General features: G+C 37.9%; 1 protein-coding gene across 1 annotated transcript in view; it reads left to right on the top strand.

Annotated features, from left to right (window-relative positions):
* The window catches only part of eps8a (epidermal growth factor receptor pathway substrate 8a), a 137,663-nt gene that overhangs the window by 94,201 nt on the left and 16,307 nt on the right, over window positions 1-27,155 (top strand). The window contains 12 exon segments of the mRNA XM_052033618.1: window positions 2,049-2,198; window positions 3,458-3,540; window positions 4,049-4,188; window positions 6,438-6,511; window positions 9,220-9,346; window positions 11,675-11,763; window positions 12,157-12,231; window positions 15,575-15,691; window positions 15,693-15,724; window positions 16,711-16,848; window positions 16,850-16,895; window positions 18,897-19,030. Of these exon segments, the coding sequence (XP_051889578.1) occupies window positions 2,049-2,198; window positions 3,458-3,540; window positions 4,049-4,188; window positions 6,438-6,511; window positions 9,220-9,346; window positions 11,675-11,763; window positions 12,157-12,231; window positions 15,575-15,691; window positions 15,693-15,724; window positions 16,711-16,848; window positions 16,850-16,895; window positions 18,897-19,030 (1,205 nt within the window).

The following is a 27,155-nucleotide window of genomic DNA, read 5'->3' as shown; positions in this document are numbered from 1 at the left end:
CATCCAAAATTTTGGTGTCTCTATCTTGCACCTTGTCCTGCTTGTCTGTTGCCCTAGTTTACTGATAGGCAGTAAATGGCTGATTTAAAAAAAAATTCTCATTCCTTTTTTCAAATTCTTACATAGCCTCAATTCTCCTCAAGCTCCTAAGTGTCCAACAGCTTTGCAACTTTGATTACCGTGCTTTTCTTGTGCTTGCCCAAATATAACTTTGACTTCGTTTATCTCAAGGTCAGCAGTCAGGCCTTCAATTGTCTGTGTCATCGGTGCTGGAATTACTTTCCCGAATCTTTCCATTCTTCCCCTTACAACTCTTGAATGTGAAAATTAAAACTTTGCAACTGCTTTCTATGTTGATAGATATCATTTTCGGGGAGTCTGTTTCTATTTCTGTTCTCAAACACAAACTTTATTTGGGCTACTGAAGCTGAAAGGGGTATGAATCCATGTTACAGTTCAGTTTGCTGGAGTGCAGTGCTGAAGGCTCTTTGAACCCTGGCTTTTCATATTCGTATCAATTGGGGAAGGAAAGGAGTGTCTTTTCCATGCAGTGCCTTTCACCACCTCAGCACAAACAGTTAAAGCCAATTAAGTATTTTCAGAAGGTCACTTTTTTGTAATGTTGTTTGCACAAGGACTTACCTCGGCTCAACAAGCTCCCATGAGGAAGACGATGATTATGATCTGTTTTAGTGGCATAGACTAACTGGTGAATATTGGCCAGGGTATTGCAGATCACTCTCCTGATCTTCTAGGAGTATCATGGAATCTTTCTTACCCTATTGGGAGAACAGACCATCTCAATAGTGTAGCAGTCACTTATTAATGCTGTGGAATGTCAGTTCCCAGACCTTTGTTCCCAGGTCTCTTGAGTGGGACTTGAAAACACTGAATTAGTCTGTTATGCTGTGTTAATAATTAGTGAATGCATGACTGCACTGCAACAGTAAGACTTTTTCAAAGAGCTTTGACTTTGAACAAGATTTTTTTTATTAAAGGGTAGCAACAATAGAACAGGGAAACATATTTATAAAAGGATGGGATGAAATTATCTTGGAAATAGTTTTAGGAGCCCTAGAGTCTGTGGTTTTTTAAAAAAAACATTCATTCTTAAAGAAATATTAATGGTTTATAAAGTACTGTACAACAGACGTTGCCTATCAAATTACAAAATACTAAGTAGATAGCTATGGGTGGTGACATGTTTATATGTCTTATTAGAAAAGTTAATTTCAGGTGGGTGCTACGCATTAAAAGATTAAAAAGAGTCTTTTAATAGTGCTCCACAAAAGGTTTTATTCTAAAGGTTGAATGGGGTAAAATAAGGCAGGGAAAAGATTTCTGAAATGGATTGGAAATAACTGTAAGTTGGAGAAAGCAGAGATTCAGTATTGGGGGTGCTGGTATTTATTGTGTACACAAATGAGTTGCCAAATACCTTTTTGGATGGATAAAGTTTCAAAGGTGGCCCTGGGCAAGGAGAATCACCAAGTAAGGATTGACATCCTGCGGAGATGAGCCAGAAGAGATGTGTGGGATAACTGGTTAGAGAAGTCTTAAACAATCAGCACCAAATAAATGGAGCCAAGGGCAGCAACCTTTGCTTTGCTTTGAATAGAAGATGTATGGATGCCAGGAAGCATTGATGAATTTCTGCAGACTCTTGGTATTTCAAATACTATATTCTAGCTGCTGTATGATTTTTGAATATTTTGGATTCATAAGGGCATGACAGAGGGTAAACAAAGATGAGTTACAGAAATCTACAATGTTTGCACTTGGAACGGGTGAATGTGGGTTTTTCTACCTAACACATGGTCTTGATAATAAGACAGAGATAACACATTCCAAAGAATTACAGGTTAGGAAGTTGTGGGCATGCTATGTTGGTGCCGGAAGCGTGGCGACACTTGCGGGCTGCCCCCCAGAACACTATGCAAAAAATGCATTTCAATGTGTGTTTCGATATACATGTGACTAATAAAGATCTTATTAAAAATTGCTTCATGGTTTTAAGCAAAAAAATATTCTATGCATTCTCTTTGTAGAATGAGTTGGAGCACTTTCCCTTTAACACAATCCAGCATTTTCAGTCTGTGATGAATGCATGTAACTATGACTCCATTCTGGCACTCGTTTGCAAGGAACCTGGCCAAGGCAAACCAGATATTCACCTTTTCCAATGTGACGAAGTTAAGGTTGGTCAGTGTTTTATTTGTAACAATATTCATTTGATTTATTTATGTTCACAAACTATGTTGAACATGAAAATAGTAAGATGCATCTAATGAATGCTTCCACATCTACAGAAAGAAGTAAGGTTCAGAGCAGTTATTATTTAAATTTACTGGGGTTAGAGTTATAATGAAGAGAGAAATTGCTTTTTAGTTTTTCATAATTCTTTCACCCTCATTTCTAAATGATCTCAATGAACAATTTCCTCAAAGATCACTGGTGTTGACCATCACTTAACCAAGATGTTGGTAGGTGGTACTTCGAGGACCTCTGCCAAAAGTGCTCTGAAATGGAGGAGAAAAAGGAGAGAGTGATCCTGGTGTACTGAAATTTCAATTTTGATGGCATTTAGGTGAATTGCCTTGAATAAAAAATGTCTCATCAACCTATTGGTCAAAAAGTTACTTTGGGGTGTATTGTACTTAAACCTCGTATATAATTGAAGCTTTGGTTTCGAGTATTTGCTTAATCCTGTACTATGTTACTATTAATAATGGCAAATTAACTTCCTCTGTTTTGCTTTTACAAATAATGAGGAAAGTAATTTTGTAATACAAGTGTCAAAAGAAAGCGATCTCTGAATTATCCAGAGAAATCTGCAATCATTTTTTTTCCAAGATATTATCTGTTTAACAAATATTAATTGTTTAAAACCTATTTATATTTCATAAAACTGACAAACTTATTGACTAAGCACAAAATGTTTCTAAATCAAGTACATGTTTTTATGTTGCTTTTTGAATGTGCTGTTCGTAATTTGGTTAATTATGTTGAATTGTTTAATTATTTGTTCCTCCTAAAGCTGGATTTACTTCGTGGTTGATTTTCCTTAAGGAGAGATTCTGTAATTATGTTGTATTTGGAAGATGCCTCTATTACAAAAATGTTGGTTAATACTCGCTTCAATGTAGCTTGGATAACTCATATGATTATTTTGGACAATTTCTTGGAAATGGGATTGTGCATATCCTTTGATAATTTGCTCACTGTTTTCTGATAACTGAAAGAACAAACAATTATATTGTGTAGTATAAATTAAACCATTTAACTAAGAAGCATTATGTTTACTTGAAAAGAATTGCTGAGCACTGCTCTGGAGCTGACGATAGTTTTATGGGTACTCTTATTCAAGAAATGAGTTCCACACACTTTGTGAGGAAGTGTAACTAAAAGTTTGAAGTGTCACTGATGGTCTTATTTAGTTCAAGATGCTCTTTTTCAGGCTGATCTGATCCACGCAGATATTGAAAGTGCAGTCAGTGATAGTAAAGGTAGCAAACAGAAGAAAAGGCCTGATACTCTGAGGTACAAAGACGCATAAATATTATTAATCATATTTTTGATCATCTGTTTGGACTTCAATTTAATTGTTTAATTGTTTAAAAAAAAATTGGCTAGTTTGTAATGCAAAACTATGGACTGATTTAAATGCCACCTGTTTGGACATCTTGAAGTGCAATCAACTGGAATTTTGATCAATTTATGCAGTTTCCTCTTTTTTGCAAATTTGTGCCCACACAATCAATCTGTATGCTAGTCGGATTGATGAACCTGATCTTTTGGAACAGCAAGATTTAAATAATTGCTGTTCCAAAATAGTAAGGTTCAATTGTATTTGAAATGCAACTTTGTGGTCTTTTTAAGTTGTGCACGCTGTCAAGTTTAGAATGCTGCCTGACCTGTTGTATTTCCTAATTTGAATTTGAGCTTAAAACTCTGTTATTGTGAGGTATAATGTACTGATGAGCTTCCACTCCTTCCTTTCTTTTAAGGTGAGGAGTATTAACTAATCTTATTTTTTTGGTAATTATAGAATGATTACAAATGCAGATAATTCCTCCATCCCTCCACCTCCAAGAGCCCCAGCTCCTGTTCCTCCAGGCACTATTACACAAGTGGATGTTAGGAGCCGAGTAGCAGCTTGGTCAGCTTGGGCCTCACCTGTTGAACCAGGTACATTTTCAAGTGCACGTTGATATTTTCTGCACAGTTGTAGAATGGGAGTTTCTTTGGCTATTTTGGTATAATGTGAAGTGAAAGGAATTCAAAAAGACATCACAAAAATGGTATGAGGTAGCATAAATAATCAGTGTTTGAACAAAGAACAGAAAATTCTAGAGGTACTCAAGAGCAGTTGGTATTTCAGGTCAATGACCTGAAATCAGAATTGGAAAAATTCAGACAAATAGGCTCTGCTTCCACTACAATTATGTAACTTGAATGACAAAAATGAAAGATACCCTGATAAACAGTCACTAAATGTCTTTACTTGTGTATTGTTTGGAGATTAACTTAGCAAGGCAGTATCCTTGCACGTGATTATTTTGATATTTTACAACAAAATAAGCAGATATTCCAGTGATTCATGACCTATGTGCTCTTCCCTAATTTATGCACATAATAAAACTTAGTTTAGCTCACACAAAGATCATAAGCTGTGAACTGAATGCTAGGTTTTCACTGAAGGGGAATACAGCTTATTGTGCTGTGATGACCATGCCCTCAGTCCATTAAAATTCTATGTACATCCAAGAAAATATGAAACAAAGGTGAAAAGGTTTTCAGTATAACTATTGTGTTGCACCTGCTTGAGAAAGTTTAATATTAACATTCAGCACCAGCAGTGGAATGTAAGTCATTTGGCGGCAGCAGCAATTCCAACATTTTTTAAAAAAAAACTTCTCTTATGAGAAACCAATGACCATAACCACTTTTGCAATGAATAATTTCATCTTGTCTGATTTTTGCAATGAAAGCTCCATTCACAACTCAGAAAACATGCCGACATGTATTTAAGCCTGAACAAAATTAAGATTTGGGTTGATATGTGCCAAGTAGTAACTTTAACTACACAAGTACTAGGCAGTGAATATATGAAAGTCATGCTATTGTTAAACTTCCACCATCAACATTCTGGGGTTACCCTTAAACCGGTCTCTTACTAGAAGACAAGAAAATGGGAGCAGGAGTAGAACATCGGGCCCATCAAGCCTTCCCCACCATTTGATATGGTCATTGCTGATCAATGCTGTCCTCAACTTCTTTTCTGTGCCATTTCTTGGCATAATATTGTGGGCTGAAAGGCATTTACTGTGTTGTAGTATTCTATGTTCTCCTTGCCCCTCTATTCCTTGATCTATCAAATATTTAGCCACCTCTTTAAATACTCCTAATGATCCAGCTTCCACCACCCGCCAGGGCAGAAAACTGCAGAGTTTTCCCCACCCTCTGTGAGAAGAAATTTCTACATGCTTCAGTTTTAAGTGACCAGCTCCTTGTAGTTATCCCCTTGTTCAACACTCTCTGACTCATGAAAACATCCCAACATCTACCTTATCAAGCACACTGAGGATCTTGTATGTTTGAATAAGGTTACCTCTCATTTTTCTAAACTCCAAGGAATACAGGGCCAAATTACTTAGCCTCTCTCAATAGGACAACCCTCTCATCCCAGGAGTTTGCCTGGGGAATGTCCTTTGTGCAGCCTCCAATGTTATGTTTTTTAAGGAGTAGGATGTAGGTGGACAATTTGGAGAGTGATTTCCCTCCAGGGCCTTGCCATACTGTACAAGGTTATGATGTATGATGAAATTCTCTTCCTCAGATGAATGCAGCTACAATCATATTTTAAAAAAAAACTCAACACTAGACAAAATAAGCTAACCATTTGGTTGGCATCCCATCCAGTAAAAACATGTAATCTTTCCAGCATCTGTAAACCTAGGCTATAGTGTGTACCATTTGCAAGATGTACTGCAGAAACTTATTAACACTTTCTCACCATTACCTACCAAATTAGATCTCAACTGTGCATAAGACCACCACCCGCAAGTTTCTGTGCAAGTTGCATAACTCCCTGACTTGGTAATGTGATTTTGTTACTTCATTGCCAAGTCAAACTTCTGGAGTTCCATATCTAAAGTAGTCCAGCAGGTTTTTTTAACCATACAGACTGCAGTAGTTGAGGGAAGTCGTTCGCCATCACCTTGCCCAAAGGAATTGGGGAAGGTTGAAAATACTGGCCTTGCCAGTGAAGCCCTAAACCTAAAAACAAAGTAAACTATAACATCAACTTTATAGTATTGTTTATTAGACAACACTAATAAACAAGAAACTATCTCGTACTGAAATGTCAGTTTTCCAAAGATAGTGTAGAATTATATATTTAAAACATTTCTTTTAAAATGCTGTGTTCTCAACAGATGAAAAACAGAATGTTATTCATGAGCCTGAAGAAACTCCAGATATGGCAGCAGTCAGAATTGATAGAGACGTGGTATGAACTTCTATTGAATTTGTTAAAATCATGCAAACTTTTCATTTGGATTTGTAAAATAATACTTAAATTAAATTTTTCAGCAATTTACTATTTGAGGAAATGTACTGGTAAAAGCATTTGTCAGACATTTTGATAATGTAATTGTGTGTATCATCGAGTAAAATGACTTAACTTTCTGCAGAGGAAGATAGCTGATGTGATCGTCCTTATGATTTCGTTAATGCAATGATTGCATAAAAGTGATGTACTTAACTGAGTAGTCATTTTGTACTAAGTTATTACAAGTTTTGAAAATCGAGAATAACCAAGGAACAGATTGATTTTAATTGCATTAAACAACATGTTCTATTGGTTTTATTCTGGTGATGATTCATTATGTAAGATCTCAGAAACAAAGCAGGTAATGGCCCTGTTGGTACTTGGGTAGGAGGCATGGAGCACACAGTATATTAGAGTTTACCCAGAGAGGAACTGGGTATTACCTGACCACTCTGACTCGGGAATCACCTATGATGCAAAGCATGTTGGAACATCTAAGGTGTCCCATTAGTTGCAGTGATCTCAGGACCGAGTTTGACTTTTTGATTATGGTCTATAGGAATACAGGACAAGGCAGGAATATCCAGTCTTTCCAGCTTGTCAGGGAAAACAACTTGCTCCCATTTGGGAACATCCTTTAAAGTTAGAGTATTCCATTAAGTTAGTCCATGCATTTCATCTCTCTATCTTTCTGGACACTAACATGTAAACTGATATAAAACAAAGATATCAGTGTGTTCCCTTTCATTTTGGAGAGGTCAGTTGTTTTGTTAGTGACCCAACTGATCCTGAACAATAAAATGTAATTTTTAGTGACAAGGTATTACCAGCTAGACCTACATCAGCTAGACCTCTCTGCAAGATGGTGCCGGAGCATGGCGACTCGTTGCAAGCTGCTCTCTACAGATCTACTCATTACCTTTTACTATAATGGTTTGCACTGTGTAATGAATTGATCTGTACGAACAGTATGCAAAACAAGTTTTTCACTGTACCTCGGTACAAGTGACAATAATAAACCAATACCAATACATCATTCAGTGGTATAACACTAATTGTTCTCAAGATAGCTTGCATTGTTGACTCTCAAAATCTGGATTGTTTTACCACTCTACTTGTATTGAAGATGTTTTGAACTTTTTTTTAATTTGGACTATTTGTATATGCATCCAGAAGTTTCTCAGCCACACAAAGCACCCAAATTTTACATGAACATCTTAATATTCCACCTTACAGATGTTTGTTTTCCTCTGGCCAACTGCTGAAAATTTCATTTTTACTCCACTTTATTTCAGTTCCATACTAATTTTTGTTTTGCATCTTTAAATTATATGTCAATTGTTTTAACTTATTAAGTTTTAGTTTTGCTGCCCAGTTGGTATTGGCTCTTAATGCAATTTCAAAAAAAAATTGGAGTTCTGAAACATTAAGCAATAATTCATTCTGAATGTTTTTGCAGTGTTGCAACTTGGCCCTTGCGAGTTTTGTACCATGTTCTTCATATTTTATTGGAGTTCTTCCCATCTACCTAATTCAGGATAATTTTTTGAAAATGTTATGTCACCAAAGATTATAACTATATGAAAGATCCCATTTGGAGGTGAAGTCTCAAAGAACATATAAAGATTGGTTGTGACCTTTTAACTAAATTGAAACCAGATGTCTCATTGTTCAGTATCTCTTAACCCTGTTGCTTCTAGGACAAGCACATGGCAGATTGCCATCCTATTTTCAGCTGCCAGCTGAGTTGTCTTGTTATTTACATTGTACTCAAACGTTGTAATTTTGTTTGTTGATTTTTAAAAATGGGATTGATCATTTGCCCATTGAATTGCTTTGTTCTACATGTTGTGCACTCTATTTTCATCTGAGAATTGAATAACCACAGGGGGAAAAAAGTTCTGTAAAGTTTAATGGAGTGAGTAGAGCCAGCCTTTTATCGCAGCTACAAAGACTGGGCTCAGTAGTAGACAGACAAACAGTTACAATAAAACTTCTTGCAGATGAATCAGTGCAAGTTAGCATTTTACTAAACTTGGTCACAGTCATAGAGAGAAACAGCATGGAGACAGGCCCTTCAGTCCACTGAGTCTGCCCCAACCATCAAGCACCCATTTTCGACTAATTCTACATTAATACCATTTTTTTCTTGCCACATTCCCATCAGATTTTATCACTCACCTATACTAGGGGCAATATACAGTGGCCAATTGACCTGTCAACCTGAATATGTTTAGGGTGTGGGAGGAAACTGGAGCACCCAGAGGAAGCCCATGCAGCCACAGAGAATGTACAAACTCCACATAGCACCTGAAGTCAGCATTGAACCTGGGTCTGTGTCACCGCGAGACTGGCCACTGTGCCTGCCACTTAACTGAATCTAACGTGATTTTTAGTTGTATTTGGGCCAATCAATCATGGTTTTGGCATATGCTTATTGAGGCAAGATTTTATTGCATCAATTTTTTTCACTTGTTTGACTTTTTTTGGGGGCAACATTTGTTAACTTAGAGTTGCACAAAGGAAATAGGCATTAATTGTGTTTGTTGGCTTGTAAACTAAAGCCTCATGTAATTATTTTTCAATATATGGCAGAAATATAGACACTGTTTGCAGGATAACAACATGCTTTTCCTGTAACTGCATATTCAATTTTTCTGTGCCAGCAAATTTTGAACCACGTTTTAGATGATGTGGAAGCATTTGTTATTAAACTCCAAAAGGCTGCTGAAGCATTTTCTCAGCTTTCACAAAGGAAAAAATCAAAGAAGAGTAAAAAGAAAGGACCAGGAGGTGAGTGGTATTTGAGGTCTGTTTTTATAACGTGTAAACAGCAAACTTCACTCATCTTTTTTGCTGCAGGATGATTGGGTATTGAGAGAATGTGGCCAGGCATAAGTAGTACTGTTCTTGAATAATGAACATGTAAATTTTACCAAATAGAAAAGTTGCCAAAGTGTGGTACTTTGCTAAAAGTACGTTTTAAAAATTCTATGCTGCAGAAGATGAAAGCTTGTTACAACTTGTTTGAGGGTGATTCTTCCATTGCATTTGGAGTTAAGAACATGATGAAATAGAAACAAGAATAGGTCATTTGACTCCTTGTGCATACTGTGCCAACCATTAAGATCAAGGCTGACCATTTACCTCAATCTCACTTTCCTGTATTAACCTCGTATCCCTCGGTTCTCTTAATATGTATCTACCTCTCTTGAATGTACTTAACACCTTTTAGTGTACACAGTCCTCTTGGATAGAGAACTGAAAAGATTCACTGTACTTGCGGTGATGATATTTCTTTATATCTGAATCCTGAATGACCATTCTCTTGAGACTGTGATCCATGGCCGTAGATAGCCCAGCCATCATTCATTTATCTATTCAGTCAGGCTCCTGTTAGAGATTAGAAGGATGAGACTGCTTCTCATCCTTCTAAACTCCAGAAAATACAGGCCCATTTCTACGTCTCCTCTAGTAGTTTCCCCCATCCTACAAATCGATCTGGTTAATTTCATACCTTTTATTGCCTGGATATCCTTATTTAGATGGGGGTGAAGGGAGTGGTGGGGCTTTGTGGGGAGAGAGACCTGGGAGAAATTCTGAGGGACAACATTAATCTATAGTTGGAAAGGCAGGGATTATCAAAGAAAGTCAGCATGGTTTTGTTAGGTGAAGATCTTGTTATAGCAATTTGATGGAATTTTTTGAAGTGGTGATGTAGTGTACAAAGTGATGAGGGCAATGCAATTGATGTAGTCTGCATGGACATCATGAAGCCTCTGACAATGTCTCACACGGGAGATTGGTCCAAAAGGTTAGAGCCAATGGGATTTAGGGCAAATTGGTGAATTGGATTCAAATTTGGTTTGGTGATGGGAAGTAAAGGATGATGGTGGAGGTTTTTTTTAAGTGGATCCCTTTATTTGTCATGTACATGATTTGGATGTGAATGTGAAAGGTACAATTAGTAAATATGCAAATGACATGAAAATTGGTGGTGGTGAGGCAGGTCATCTTTGGGTGCAGATCAATGGCAGAGGGAGTATAATCCTGAAAAATTTAAGGAAGATTAATATGGCTAGGATATGAACATTTAAATGGTAGGACTCAATTGAGCACAGAGGATCAGGGGGACCTCAGTGTACAGATCCAAGGAACTCTGGTGGCAGTGGCAGCCCAGGTAGATAAGATGGTGAAGAAGGCATATGGGAGATTAGCCATGGCAAAGAATATAAGCACAGGGAGGTTATGGTACAACTATATTAAAATATTGGTTAGGCCACAGATGAAGTACTGTGTGCACTTCTGGTCACTTCAGTTTAGGAAGAACAAGATTGCACTAGAGGGGGTGCAGAGGAGATTCACTTAGATGTTGTCTGGGATGGAGCAGGGGAGACTGGGTAGGCTGACTCTGACTGTGACTTTATGACCTGTACACCATAATTCTGGCTGGCTGTTGTGACTGATTAAACTGAGCTACCTGGAAGCTGTAACTGGGAAATATAAAAGTCTTTACTCACACAGGAAATTTACTGGAGAGAATCAACTTCATCTCTGACAATGTTTTATACTTTTTAAACACAAAGACAATAATAAACAGTTAACTACAGTTTCAATGGCTATAATCACCCACTTTAACATTTTGAATATAGATAGGTAACTTTGCAGAATTACATATTCACAATGGTAGCCCATCCCAGCTAGCAGTACTATTTTGAATATTCAAAACTGGTGGCCCGTCCAAAGGCTTCTCAGCACAAACTCCAGACACCCAAAATGTACCTCTTTTGAGGGATGGCCCTGAACCTGCAACTAACCAGAATATTAAGTGACAAAACAAACCTGTCCTGAACTGCATATTAACTGACAGAGGTATGCCTTTAACGATGCGTTAATACAGGAGATGGCCATTAATGCCTTCCCTGATCTCATCCTGAAGTTTTCAATGGCCACCAATTAACTTGAACAATATCTATTGTAAAATAGATGAATAAAATAGTTGGTAAAGTTGTTTAAGACTGGAATGCTGTCTTTCCTCTTCTCACCATGTACATCGATAACAGTAAGTTTTAATGGCAGACAATTTTGTCTTTATCTCTTCCTCCACTCTCATTTATTTAGAGGGTGTTCTGACTCTCCGTGCAAAGCCACCTCCACAAGATGAGTTTTTTGACTGTTTTCAGAAATTCAAGCATGCATTTAATCTGCTGGTAAGTTATCAGTTTTAAGAGTGTTAGGTTAATTAGATTGTATCCACATTTAAAATGTGAAGAGAAGTGTTTTGCATATTGTATTTCTCAAACAATTGCTCTCTTGTTCCATTTGTCATTATTATAATGCATATCCTTAACCACAGATTGTGATATCTACACCATGGTACAACTTTTAACCTGAATGAGTCAGTTATGAAACTACTTAACTGAAGTAATAAAGAATAATCTTCCACACACACCTGTCATAGTATACATACTGTGTTTAATCGCATTGCCATGGGAAATATAAACAACCTTTTATTTTTCTGAAACTTAAAGTTTGGTCAAATGGTTTGTTATTTCTTTAGTTATTGCCCATTACTTGCACTCATTGTTTCTCTTTTGATTTAGGCCAAACTGAAATCTCACATACAGAACCCGAGTGCAGTTGACCTGGTGCATTTCTTGTTTACACCTTTGAATATGGTGAGTTAAGTGTTCGAATAAACAGCTATCAAATTATGGTCAATGTGTGATTAATGACATTTGGAGCTTGCATAACCTCAGTCTCTCAAGCCATTTGTTTGGCTGATCTCTATTCTGAGGGATGCAGGCATTTATACATAGAATACCAGAGCAAAGTAGCTCATTTAACCCACCATGTCTTCTTTCCATTCTGCTATATCGTCACATCCTTTAAATTTTTTTTCCTGTTTAGTATTATTTTTAATTCCCTTTTTGAAGGCTCTTCAAAAATACCCTCTACCCTCTTTCAGGCAATCCAGATTACTTTGTTTAAAACACTTCCTTGTCTTACCTAATTCTTTAGACAGTCCCGTTAAACTTGCTCTCTCGCTCTCAATCATTCCCACCAGAAATAATTTACTTATTTCATGAAAACCCATGAAAATTTAAGTTCTTTAAAATCTCATTTGTCCACTATTAAAGGAGAACGATTCTAATTTCCTCCTGGATTGTGAATTGTGAGGAGGATACAAGAAGGCTTCAAGGTGATTTAGACAAGTCAAGTAAATGGGCAAATAATTAGCAGATGCAGTATAACGTGATAAATATGAAATTATTCACTTTGGTAGGAAAAATGCAAAGACCATAGTAATATTTAAATGGTGATAGTCTGGGAAATGTTGACGTAACAGGGATCTGGGTGTCCTTTTTCAGCAGTCACTGAAAACAAACGAGGAGTTGCAGCAAGCAGGTAAGAGGGCATGTTGGGATTTACTGCAAGTCGTTTTGAGCACAAGGAGCAGGGATGCCTTGCCTTCATTATGCAGGGCCTTGATGAGACCCCTGCACCCCTCCCCCTACCAAAAATACCAGGTCTGAAATGCAGGCTTTGTGTAAAAGTGAAATGATAGATGATGCTGAGAAATTCTAGCAGTTTGAGCAGCAAATGCGGGGAAAATACAGCATCACATTAGAAGTGGCCAGGGATTGAAAAGTTGAAAAAAAAACTGGATGCCAGAAATCTGAAACAAAACAAAACAAAATGCTGTCAACATTTGGCAAACCAGACAGCATCTGCAGAGGGAGAAAAAGAGCAAATGCTCCAGGTCAACAAACCTCTATTGTGAAAGGACATCAGCCTGAACACCAGCCCTGTCTTGCTTCCCACAGTTGCCGTCTAACCTACTGAGTGCTAATCGCCTTTTGAATAGTTTTGTGTCTTGAGTCAACAAATCCTCACTTGCATCTTTCACATGGATCATTGGTTCTGATTGAATTTGCATCTGACAAGAATGAGCTGACCTTCCTCTCCTCAGCCTCTGGCTATTCAAAATTTAAGCAATGCTCTTGGTCCTGCCTGAAACAATTTTTCTTAACCATAGTTTGATTTTTAATCACTGGCACTGTCCTTAAAGGCACCATCGACATGTTAGAATATCTCTTAAATCTTGAACCTATGTTCTCTGCAGAATAAAAATGGAGAAAAGGAATTAATTTTTGATTAACACAGACAAAGACAAGTTCTTATTTCAATTTTGAGTGATTCTGTGAGACTACAGCATGGCCCTTTTTGTGTTGGTCATCTCCATGAAGTCGATGCTGGCATGGAATTAAAGAACAGTCAGCTCCACTGCTATGACATTTCAAAGGGTCCCATGCAGATGTTAACGTTCTTGACCTGTTTGATTGAATAAGTGTCTGCCTGGATCTAGGCCGAGAATAATGACCTTAAAGGTTTCAAGCAACTAAGTTCCAAAGAACTACATGGGCCAGAATTTATTGCCAGAACTGCCTGCACTTGCGATTGACCGATGTACGATATATAAATGTGTGGAGTCACTAGTCGTAGATTTATTGTTGTGTTTTCTTGATCCTAAATGGCATTGCTTTACACTGTGGCAGGGCCTTGTGTGACTTAATTCCATTGGGGGTTAGCCAGAATGTCAAAACCATACAGCAGCTGAATATATTGACAGCAGCAAAGACACACTCTCAGGTTTAGCCGACTGACCTGCATGTGATTTTTTTTTTCTTCTTTTGTTACTTTTAATTGCAGGGAGTGAATGTGATATCTCTTCAGTTTTGTGAAGTATTTTTTATTTATTCATTTTTCTTTGGGATCTGGGTGTCGCTGGCAAGGCAACATTTATTGTCCATCCCTGAATGCCCTTGAGAAGATGGTTGTGAGCTAATGCCATGAAGATTGAAGGATGTGCTCAAAACCTATATCCTCTACTGACTTCTGGAATCTCTAGTCCATGACCATTCAGAGTAGAGAAGGGAAATTTGGGATGGTACTCGACCGCAAATCCATGCATCAGGAACCTACAGAAACCCAAAGAAAATGGTGCAGGAGTGGATTTCCTGGAGCAAATCCACTTTAAAGTGGATTTGGTTTTTGATTGTGTGGTATATTTTTCCTAAATTCACAATTCTTTTTGTTACATTGTGCTTCTATCCTTGTGTTACCATACAAGTTGGAAGCCACTTATTAGCATTGAAATAACAGCAATGTTGTTGGAAATTTCTTAATGGAGCACCATTTATTCACAGTTTATGTGGGGAAAGAAGAAAAAAAAATCTCAAAACTTCATATCTTTATCTTTCGTTCTTGGTAAGGTGGCAAATCTAAGTTGAAACTACTCCCTTGTGTTTTATGTTCCTCCTAAAATAGTGAAGAAATTGTTTACATATCATGCTACCTGCTTTCAAGAGGACCATGTTGTTGGAAACAAATGATAAGGTCAGCGGCCTTGTGAAACTTTTTTGGCCCAGATTCTGCTTACTAATTGTTGGTTTTGTCAGATTTACACTTTAGCACATCTCGCCTTCTGCATATGCGCTATGAGAAGCTTAAGTCCAGGACCTGCTAGAACTTGGGTGTCAATGTATCTGATGGTCTGCTCCACTGCTGGACTCATCATTGAGTCCACTGAAGTACCTGGAGGATCCTAATGTGCTTCAAATGGGGTTGTTGAATCTGTGGAAGAGTGTAGTGCTTTTAACATTTTAATCATTTCCTCATATCATAGGGGGCTCTTGTTTATTTCCCCAACCCGAAGAAGTGCTGGTACGTTTATTGGTTACAATAAATTATCTCCTAGAGTAAGGAAGTGGTAGAAAGAATCAAAGGAGTAGTTGGTGAGCAAATAATTAGCAGTCAGAGAGAGAATAAGTTGCAGGGCTACAGAGAAATAAGAGGGGGCAAATAGGGCAGATGGGATTTGATTTGCTTGTAGCCAGCATTGGCTCATTGGGCAGAATGGCACTTATATCCTAAGGAAGAAAAAAGTATGAAGAGAGCCAAGGGACGTCATAATACATAGTGCTTATTTCCATAATTTCCCTTTTTTTTTTGTTTCAGGTCATACAAACCAGTGGTGGACCCGAGATGGGTGGTTCGATTCTCTCTCCTCTCCTGACAAAAGATGCTATAGATTTTTTAAATACATGTGTCACACCTGAAGAAAAAGTAATTTGGTTTTTCTTTGGGTGAAGCATGGACCAAGCCCAGGCAAGTTGATGACAATGCTCATTTTTTTCCCTCTATAAACCCTTTTGTGACATAAAGGGAGTGATTTCAACCAACTTAATTAAGCACAGTTTGCTGGGTAGTGATCTGGGTTGGAAGCTCGGGTATAAGATGATTGTCTTTCATGAGCGGTATCTTTCCTCATTCCTTGAATTTCCGGATGATGTGAGAAGATGTTCTATCATCTTGTACGTTGCACCAGGAAATGAATAATTTGTCTCAGTTTGCTTGTTTTAAAAGACTGCACACTGTTTTTCTCGACTCTTAAGAATTAATCTTAAATGCACCAAAAAATCATTTTGTGTGGCAAAATATTTAATTATACGCCAGGTTTTGAGTCTTTTGAAGGAAACTGAATTTGTGTGTGACATCACTAATCCAATAATTAATCAAATTTGTTATTTACACTTGTACGAATGTTCTCTGATTAATTTTGGGGAGCTTGTTTGGCAAGAATTCAAGGTTGTTGCTTTAGAACATATTTAACAAGGAAGGCAGAATAATTTCAAATGTTGTCAGTTCTATAATCAGAAAAGTAATCATGTCTGTTTAAATGAACAAATTGCCAATGCTAACATAGAACTGACACGTGCCATTTTGTAGATGAGTAAACTGGTTTATGAACTAGTTGGACAAATTTATAGTTACATAATCTTCTATTAGATAAAGATATCTTATTAAGAAGTACTGTGTTCAATAGTTAACAATAAATGAATTTCAAAATATATAACTTGTCTAATCACTTCAGATCCTTGCAGTGAAATATGGATATGCTGACATTCTGTATACTTACATGAGTTTTGAACCCTTCAATACAGCCAATGCTTTTCTCAAAAGTTGTACATGAGTACAATTGTTCTGCACTTATCAACCTTCATATTTGTGATTATATGCAAAGTCCCAATTTTGTGCCTTTAATAAGGAAGGACTTGTTTATTTCACTAACATCCTCTTTCTGTTGGCTGCAGATCCGAGTGGCCTAAAGATCAGTTTATCCCTCCTTATGTGCCTCGCTTTAGAAATGATGGGAACCTCCTTTATTGTCATTTTTTGGGCACACCATGTGAACAGGAACTGAATAACTTGGCTGAATCGGTGGCAAATGCCAGAGCATCAGCGAAGGCAAGAAGAGCAGAGGCGGATGAGTGAAGAGGTATCTATATTGGCATAGTCTGTGTTTGCCTATCAATGTGATTACATCGTCAAGCCAGGACTGTACCATAGCTATTTAGTATTCTGGAAACCGCATTGCCTTTTTAATGCTAACTGAAACATAAAGGAAATAATAGTCGGGAGTTGGAGGCTTGAGAGGATGATTTTGTGTCTTGGACACATTTTCAATGTGAAGTGATATTTAAAGCGTCTGGTAGCACAAAATTGGAAAATGGCTGTAATAGAATTTTATTCCACCAAACTTCTTTTGGCTGTTATAATTGAGGTGCGTTTTGTAGGAAGTATATGATGGATTCACAAAATGTAGTAATGGAATTGCCCAGCTCTTATGCTCCAAAATTGGGTGAAATAACAGGTGCTAACACAATGTCAGGATTCTGATTTCAAGGGCAGTGCTTAACAACCCACACACCTGCCCACACAGTTTACCTTTTCTGTTATGCTACAGGAGGGGTAATTAAAAATTGCTTTAGAAGGATATTTACTGGCAAATCTGTAGAAGGTGCACAAGACCAGTACAAATTGAACTGCAATTATACCACATTGAGTTGAACATGGTGGGTACCAAAGAGGAGAAAAAACACCATGAGCAAAGTATATACGTACCCTAGAAAGAAACTGTTACAATGGTGAAGGAATAGTGAATGAGGCATAAAAATAGCATACAACATCCTGGACTTGAGAAGAACAAAGAACCACTCACAGCATCAATTTAGCAGTATCTCATCACTCTTACCTAGCATAGATTGATGACAGTTTTCCATATTACCATAGTGATCAGACTTTAAAAGAACTTCATTTTGAAAGGATTTTGGTGTGACTAGTGTTAATAAATGCAAAATCTTTTCCTCTTCATTAAAATGTAGAATCCAAAATTAATACCTGTACCACTTTATTCAGACTAAAAGCTATCACAAGGCCTATATAAGAATGAGATTGGATTTATTTTTAATCTAGGTAATATGGTAAAATTAAGATCAACACTGAATATTTTTAAAAAGCTGATTCTTTTAAAAGAATTGATTAAATGTTACAAATTTGTAACTCGAACTCTTCGCCTAGACTTGGTCTTAAGTATTGGTAAATAATTTGAATTCGATTGTTGTATAGGCCAACACCATCCATGAACTTTATGTAGTTCTGCTTATATTTAATGTATTCCTGTGTAAATTACGTCAAGAACATGCTATAATAGACATGACAATTGTACTAAGTGTGGCAAGGTATTCTGGTCAGCAGAATAAATTACAAATTATAAATGAGGTTGTTCACACCATTTGCTTCTAAGAAGTTGTGCACATGTATCTGGAAAATGTATGATGTAATAATTAACTATTTGTACTTGGTAACTGTGATACTACTGGAATGGTACACCACTCTTACCAATAGGTGATGCTATTGCCCTTTTGACTTGCATCGAAACTGAAGATAGTGTTTTATGGAAGTCCACTTAAAATAATTTAACTGTTAGGAACTCCTAAAAACGTCTTGGTAATGGTGAGCAGCAAAATAGATATAAACTGTACATATTTAAGCAGTATGGAAGTTACATTGGGGAATTTTATTTTTCAGAAAGCTTTTTAAGCAGTAGTTTGTTAAGAAATTAGTTTAATTCTGTTAACCAGCAAAGTAGTTTTCAGTTTTTGATTTTTCTGTCTAGCCAAAGTAATAAAATTTAATAATATCCGAGGTTCATGTGGCAATAGGAAATACAAAAGCATCATCTTGCAGCAGAACTCGCTGAATTGTTAAACATGTGTAAATTATATGATGAAACCAGGTGGAGGCAGTGAAGTGATTTTACCGAATCAAGCCCATCTGCATTCTCAGATCTTCTATCTCAAAGTTGTGATTTCACAAACCTCCATTGTGAATTCTTAATAAATTAACAACTGCAGTAGATCATTGCGTGTTAAGTTAACCTGGTACTTGAGTCATTTCAATGCCTGATCTGCATGTTTCATTGGTTTCTATCTTTCAGCAAGCAGTTTCACTGGAACATCTTTCAAGTGACGGGTATGCACACAGCAACTCGAATTACAAGAGGCGAACTCTGCTGCAGCAAGGAACAGCTAATGCAGCCTTTAAGAGAAATAGTAGCCGACATGTAGCTAGGTAACGGTTAGAGTATACGTGTTGTGCTGTGGACAGTTGTCTTGACTTTGTTTAAATGAAGTATGCATGTCGTCCTTTTCCCTTCTGATCATTTTCTCACAAATTCTTGAAACCTGATACTTGCTATTATGCTATTGCGATGGATAGCTGTGTTACATTATATTTCCACTCTAGCTGATGCTGTTATCGGTTGTATTGTCATGCAGTATTTGTTTAAAAGAGAATGAATCACTAGTACAATGCTACTATGTGAGTTATAGTAAGCCTGCACGACCAACTTTTAATGTTCCCTTTTTCTGTTATACTGGACAGTAAATCCCTGTGTATAATCTTGTCATAATGTCAAAATATTTATGTTTTGTGTTTAGACATTCAGGTTGATCAAAGTGCATGTTTTTCACAACCTAAATTAAATGCTTTATGCCATTGAGTGCATTAACAATACTCAAAGCAAAATGATTTGCTTTGCACTGATCTTGAGATTATAATATAAATGCAGCTTGATATTTGAGCAAGGAGAGGGAAATCTCATTCTGCTTCACTTTGCTATCAAGTGACAAAACTATTTGGTGACGTATTCCACATTTAGTGTGCATTTCTTGCCAATGATACTGATACAATCTCACTTTAATAAGAGCATGAGAAGAAAGACCAGGAGTAGGCTCCTCTGCCTCTTCTGCTAGCTTCTCTGCCATTAAAATGAGGGCTGATCTTCTACCTCAGTACTACTTTTCCATACTAATCCCACATCCCTTGATTCCCTTAATACCTTAAAAGAAAGATAGACTTCCATCTTGATTAAAGGAGCAAATTTTATTCAAGACTGTCTCCACAACTGTCTGGATTAGAGATTTCCAAAGATCCACTATCCTCTGGGTGAAATTGTTTCTTCATGTCTCTCTCCTGAATATTATATTGGGACTTATATTGGGACTGCTCCCAAAATGTTTCACCTCATTCTAAGGACCAAGGTAACATCAACCCTGCATTTTCCCTGTCAAGCCCCTCAAGAATTCTGTATGCTTCAATGTGATCAATGAGGTATTCAACTCAACCAACAGAGTATGGGCCCAGCCTACTTAATCTCTCCCCGTAAGGCAAACTAGCCACCTCAGGAATGAATATGGTGAACCTTTGCTGCATTTCCTCTACTTAAGGGAGACTAGATGAGCAATAGAGAGATCAGATGTGTACACATTTTACGCAATCGCACCAGGGCCTTGTATCATTAGAGCAAGATGTTGTACTCTTGTAATCAAATTCTCCTTCAGTGAAGGCTAGTTTACCATTTACTGCCGTAATTCCTTGCTGAACCCGTGTTTTAACTTTGTGTTGCATGTCCAAGTATACCCAGATCTCTCTGAACACCATCTTTCATTCTCTGACATTAAAGAAAAATACTCCGCCCTTCTATTTTTCTGTCAAAGTGGATGATCATGTTATTTTCTATTTCTCACGTCCTTGCCCGTTCACTTAACTGTCCGTAGCTTCCAAATTCTTACTGTGTCCACATCCTAGCTCATACTGCCACCTAACCATAACCATACCAGCAAACTTGGATATACTCTGCTTTATTTTCTCATCCAAGTTATTGATACTGATTGTGAACAGCTGAGGCTCCAGCTCCAATCCCTGTGACACCCCACCAATCACAGCCCTCAACCCAAAAATCTAGTTATTCCTGCTGTTTTTGGTCTGTTAACAAACCAACCTGTAGTATTTCCACCTCCAAAACTGTACATTCTAATTTGTTTAATAACCTCTTGCATAACTTCACATCCAAAGGTCTTAAAGTCCAAATACACCACATGAACTGTTCTAGTCTACTAGATTCAACCTTAAATTCTGAGATTTATCAAACATTATATCTTTTTCAATCTTTTTATTAATTTTCAACTTAATACAGATTAATAATATAACATCGATAATCATGTAATACAAAGAGATCGGGAGGACAATCATGACATATATAGTCATAAAGAATAAAAAATATATTCTAGGCCCCACGGTTTCTTAGTAAACAAATATATTACAAAAGAAATCAGAGGAAAGAAAAAGATTTATTATATAAAAAAACCCAAATCGAAAAACAATTATAAGTAATAAAACGAAACAAGCCAAAAAAGAATTTCAAAAGAAAAAAACTGGACTGATATTTCTCAATGAACAAAGAGCATTATTATGTCGTCAACTCCACTCCTCTAAGTTCAAAGATTATTGAAAAGGGATCTATATCATATGAAAATATTGAATGAATGAACTCCAAACTTCCTCAAATTTAAGTGAAGAATAAACAGTGCCACTCCTAATTTTTTCTAAGTTTAAACATGATATAGTTTGAGAAAACCATTGAAAAGTAGTGGGAGGTATTGGATCCTTCCATTTAAACAAAATGGACCGCTTGGCCATTAATGTAACAAAGGCAATCATACGACAAGCAGCAGCAGATAAGTGGCCAGATTCCATCATTGGTAGCCCAAAAATTGCAGTGATTGGATGAGGTTGTAAATCAATATTCAGTACAGTTGAAATAATGTTAAAAATGTCTTTCCAATATTTTTCCAAAAGAGGACAGGACCAAAACGTATGTGTCAGGGAAGCCACCTCCGAATTACATCTATCACATATAGGATTTATATGGTAAAAACGGGCTAACTTGTCCTTCGACATATGGGTCCTGTGAACCACCTTAAATTGTATCAAAGAATGTCTAGCACACATTGAAGATGTATTAACTAATTGAAGAATTTCTTCCGTGTCTCTGTGGGTAAAAGTATCTGGAGTTCTCTTTCCCATTCATTCTTAATTTTATCAAGTGTCTCTGGAGAAACATTATATCTCTTTCATAGATCCATTTTACTCTGCCCAATCCTATTATTTTGAAGTTTTCTGTTTCCACTCATTTAATAAAAGTTTCTAGCATCTTTCCTAGTTCTTGAAGAGTAAAAATCTATACTGGAAATCTGAAAATAGAAGTGCTGGAAATAATCAGCAGGTCAGGCAGCATCTGTGGACGGAGAAGTGGTCAATGTTTTAGATCAACAACCCTTCAGTAGAACTTGTCTATTGTTTTCTATTTTCTTTTCCTTTCTTAAATATTATGGTTACATTAGCCACCATCCATTCTGTGGGTGCCATCATAGAATCTATGAAATTTTGGAAAGTGACAATCAGCACATCCACTATCTGCTTAGTTTCCTGCAGCAAAAGCAGAGGATGCAAGTCATTAAATCCTGGGAGTATATTGGCCTTCAGTCCCTCTAATTTCTTAAGTACTAACTTTTTTACTGATGCGAATTTCTGAGGTTCTTATTCCCTTTAAATCTGAAGTACTCCACTATTAGTGTGGAGAATGACATTGAATGTTTGTTTAATTTCTCTTCAGTTTCATTATTCCCCAGTATAATTCTCCTGTCTGTCTGTAAAAGACTCGCATTGATTTATTTCTTCCCTCTTATATATCTATAGAAGATCCTACAATCTGCATTTATGCTTCTTGCTAGTTTTTTGCTGAATTCTCCATTATTAACTGGTTTTTCTCTCTCCACAGACATTGCCTGATCACATTTCCAATATTCTCATCTTTGGTTTCTGTTCTCTGCAAGGGCTCTGACCTCCATTTCACAAATTTTTCATGTTGCATTGCTCTTTTTCTTGCTCTCCAAATGCCTTTCATAAACTATCAATTAGATAGCTTTGTAAGCCGCATATGACCATTGCAATCCTGGCCTTGCCCTTTCAGAAATATTTCCCTTGTCTATCTATCCCCTCCGCTTTCTCTGCAAATTAAGGCTAACTTTATTTTTGCACTATTCCAGTTGTAATTTCTTCAATTTGAAACATTAACTCTGTTTCTCCTTCCACAGGCTCTATCTGACCTGCCGAGTGTTTCCATCTTTTTCTCTTTTTAATCATACAAGTTGATTAGATTCACCCATTGATATAAAGATCACTGAATACAGCAAATACTATTGGATCAGATAAAATACTGGCCGTAGAACTGACTTTTTCTCCAAAACTCTAACCATGTTGCTCGAGTACAGATACAACACGGGTATTGTTGGAAAATATGAAAATATGTCCATCTATATACCATATCCATATACATATTATATATATTAATAAAAAGTCCCATTTGGCTAATCATTACACACTTAGTCTGCTGTCAAATGGCAAAATGATGTAAGTAACAATTACTTACCAGTAACCTGCTCAGAAATGTTTACTTTTTTTTCACTGACCACTCAGCTCCAGACGTGGAACTAAAAGCAGATGAGATGTGAATGACTGACTTGACATCAAGGCAACGTTTGACCTACTATGGTCACAAGGAGTTCCAACAAATCTGAAGCTAATCGATAGCAATTAGATTTTTGGACATTAATGGAATTGAGGGATATGGGGTAGCACAGGAAAGTGGCACTGATATATAAGATCAGCTATAAATTGAATAGCAGAGCAATCACTAGGAGGAATGAATAACCTACTCCTGATTCTATTTCTTGTGTTATCAAGGGCGGAAAAGCACTCCACTTGTTGAGTCAAACCTTCTACAAAAGAGGAGGATTATTGTTGCTAGAACTATATCATCTTGAGCCCCAGGGCACTGCTGTAGGAGCTACACATACAAATCAGGAGTAGTAGTAGGCCTCTTAAGCTTGCATTGCCATTTGCTAAGATCGTGGTTGATCCGATCATAACCTCATCTCTGCATTCCTCCTACTCAGTAACTTTTTTACCCCCTTATTGAGAATCAAGTGTGAGGAGAAGAATCTGGGATGGTACTGAGAACCTTGAGGCCTTGCGTCAGAAACACAGAATCCCTGCATAAAGGAGCAAACATCTGATAAACTACCCCATCTGCGGAAGAGTCGGCAGTTCCAGATTGGCCTCGTTAGCCACCTCCGAACCCACAAAACCAGAGTGAAAGGGAGGGACTGCCTAAGAAGAAGAGCAAGAATCTGTCTACTTCTGCCTTTAAAATTTTCAAAGCCTTGAGTTCCATTGCCCTTTTGAGGAAGAGCGTTTCAAAGATTTGTGATGCTCTGAGAAGAAAAAAAAAAGCCCCAATGATCTTCCTTCCATAATAAAATATGTAGTGGAGTGGTTCATTGCTGATTGCACATGGTTCAATTCCATTCATAATTCTTCAGAAAGTTGAAACAATCTGTGCTCGTAGGATGTGGACACCATTCAGGCATGGGCTGGTGAATAGCAAGCAGCATTCATGCCACAAAAGTGCCAGGCAATGGTCATCAACAAGAGTGCGATATCATTGTCAAATCTCTTCGCATTCCCTACCATGCTGCTGTACCTCATCCATGCAGTCAACTTCTTGAAGGTCACCATTGCCTATCAATTCAACAGGACTGCCCACATGAACACTGGGGCAGGTCAATGGCTCTTATTCTGTAAAGAGTGACTCGCCTCCTGGCATCAAGTTTTCCCATTATTTACAAGGACACGAGGAAGGAGCATGATGGAAAATTCTTTACTTGCCTCCTAAAAGGAAAGGACAAATCGGAACTAGAACTTAAGCAAAGGAGGTCTACATTGAATGGGATGAATGAATCCAAAATTGACAGGTGAAGATGTAGTGGTGTGGTGGTATGACCTAGAAAGTGGAGATGTTTGGATGCAGGTTAGGTATATTCCCACGGAAGGGCATGATAGGCATTTATTAAGTAGTAAGAGGAGGGAAATGGCTTAGGGTTAAAGAAGGCAACCAAGTACAGAAGCAGAAGGTGTGGCTGGAATGCTAAATGCTCTGTATCAGCCTCTCCATAAAAGAAGATACTGCAAAAGACTTGGTAGTGAAATAGTGGAGATTATGGATGGGTGAAAGTTGATATGGAAGTCTGGCTTATTTAAGTGATCTGTTGTTGAGGAAAGTAGGGGTAGAGGTAGAGAGGACTGGAAAATGGCTCAATGAAGGGGAAGTGTTGAGAAAAATAAATAGGAACATGGAGAAGTTGGAGTTAATAAAGGAGAGGTTTATTGATTTTGTTTTTTGTTGATGAGATAACAATGCAAGAGAAGTCATCTGGATAAAGTTAAGGAAGTGTTTGACAAAGTTCCATGTAAAGATTAGAAAAGTTGAAGTCCATGGAATGAGAGGGTTAGTGATGGTATGGGAAGAAAATTGAGTTCAGAGTAGAAATCAGAAGCTTATGGTAACAGATTGTTTCTCTTCCTGGAGGATAGTCATATGGCCACCACTTTAATGTACATTGAGTACTGGGAAATGTGTTGAGAGTAAGATTTCAAAATTGCCAATAATGCAAAATGGAGTGTGGTAAGTAGAAGGATAGCAGTAGGCTGTGGAGAGCATATGCAGGAAGAAAGACTGTATAATCTAAATGTCATAATTTATACCAGCCATCAAAGGGAATTGCATTTTGTGGGTCATGCTCCACTCAACCAGTGAAGCGAAACCTTTTGATCTTATGCCAAAGGCCCATAAAACATCCTTGAATGTATGTTTGGTTTGGCACCATTCACTTGATGTGCCGCAAATAGTGCAGTCTTCAAGCACTCCTAGTTGCCAAAGAGGACTGTAGGTTACTGTTCTGAATGTTGTGGATGAAACTCTGGTTCCCCATGTTAATCCAAGCTCTTCATGCTACAGCACAGATAAAAGCTTTTAAATCTGCACTTTGCTTGGAGTATTTAACTTAACTTCCAGAGTCACTAAGTAAACTGAGCATAACTTGGAGCATCGTTAATCATTATGAAGTCCAAACACGTGCAGTAAGCTTGCAGTAGTTGATCAAAGGTTTTATCAGTGCATGCATTTGTTTCTGTCAAAGTATATTAAACTGGCAGCTTACAATAATGTTAAGCACTTATTGTTCACAATAATATTTGGAAAAATATAAGTATCTTCATGATGGGAATCTGTCTTTATGCTAGAACATGTTGAATTTCAAGCAGGCATTAGAAAATTTGCTCATCGAGTCTTGCAGCATGGAATCAGGTCCTTCAGCCCAATTTGTCCATGCAGACCCAGTTGCCTATCTATACTGATCCTGTTTTCCTGCATTGGCCCATGTCCTTGTTCCTTTCTATCCATGTTCTGTCCAAAAGCTTTTTGAATGCTGTGATTGTAACTGCCTGTACCACCACCTCTGGCACCTTGTTCCATATACCAGCACCCTCTGTGTGGTCAGATCTCCTTTTAAATAATATCCCTCCCCCCCCCCCCCCCCCCCCCCCCCCCCCCCCCCCCCCCCCCCCCCCCCCCCCCCCCCCCCCCCCCCCCCCCCCCCCCCCCCCCCCCCCCCCCCCCCCCCCCCCCCCCCCCCCCCCCCCCCCCCCCCCCCCCCCCACCCCACCGTAACTTTGTGTCCTTTATTTTTTTAGACTCCCCTACCCTTGGAAACAGACTATCTGCCCCTCATAATTTTATAAACATCTTAAGGTCATCTCTCAGCCTCCTGTGCTCTAATGAGAACAATCCTAGCCCATCCATTCTGTCCTTTTTAACTAAAGCCCTCAATTCTAGTCAACATCCTGGTGAATCTTTACACTTTTTCTAGCATTACCACATCCTTTCTATAATGTGGTGACCAGAACTGTGCACAATATTCCAAGTGTGACCTAAGCGATGCCTTGTACAGCTCCGGCATGATGTTCCAACTCTTGTACTCTGTACTCCTGCCCATGAAGGCCAGTGAGCTAAGTGCCTTCTTCACTACCCTATCCACCTGTGTTACCATTTTCAGGGTGCTATGAATATGTATCTCAAGGTCCTTCTGTACATCAACGTGTCTCAGGCCCCTACCGTTTACTGTTCGTGTCCTGCCAGTATTGGACAAGCCAGAATGTATTACCTCACACTTCTCTGGATTAAATTGCATCTGTCACCACTCTGACCAACTTTCTAGCTAATTTGAGTCCTTCTGTATCCTTGGGCAACCATCCTCGCTGTCTCCAACTCCTCCAATTTTCGTGTCATCAGGAAACTTGCTTATCAGACCATAGACATTCTCGTATACTAAACAAAGACCCAGCATTGATCCCTGTGATACAGTGCTGGTTATAGACTTCCAGTCAGGAAAATAAAAATACCCTCTGCCTCTTATCACCAAGCCAATTTTGGATCCAGTTTGCCAAAGCACCTTGG

Source organism: Pristis pectinata, chromosome 19 (assembly GCF_009764475.1).
Source record: "Pristis pectinata isolate sPriPec2 chromosome 19, sPriPec2.1.pri, whole genome shotgun sequence".
Taxonomy (NCBI): Eukaryota; Metazoa; Chordata; class Chondrichthyes; order Rhinopristiformes; family Pristidae; genus Pristis; species Pristis pectinata.
Note: the sequence above shows the minus strand (reverse complement) of the source record. Positions and strands in the feature narration are given on the sequence as shown.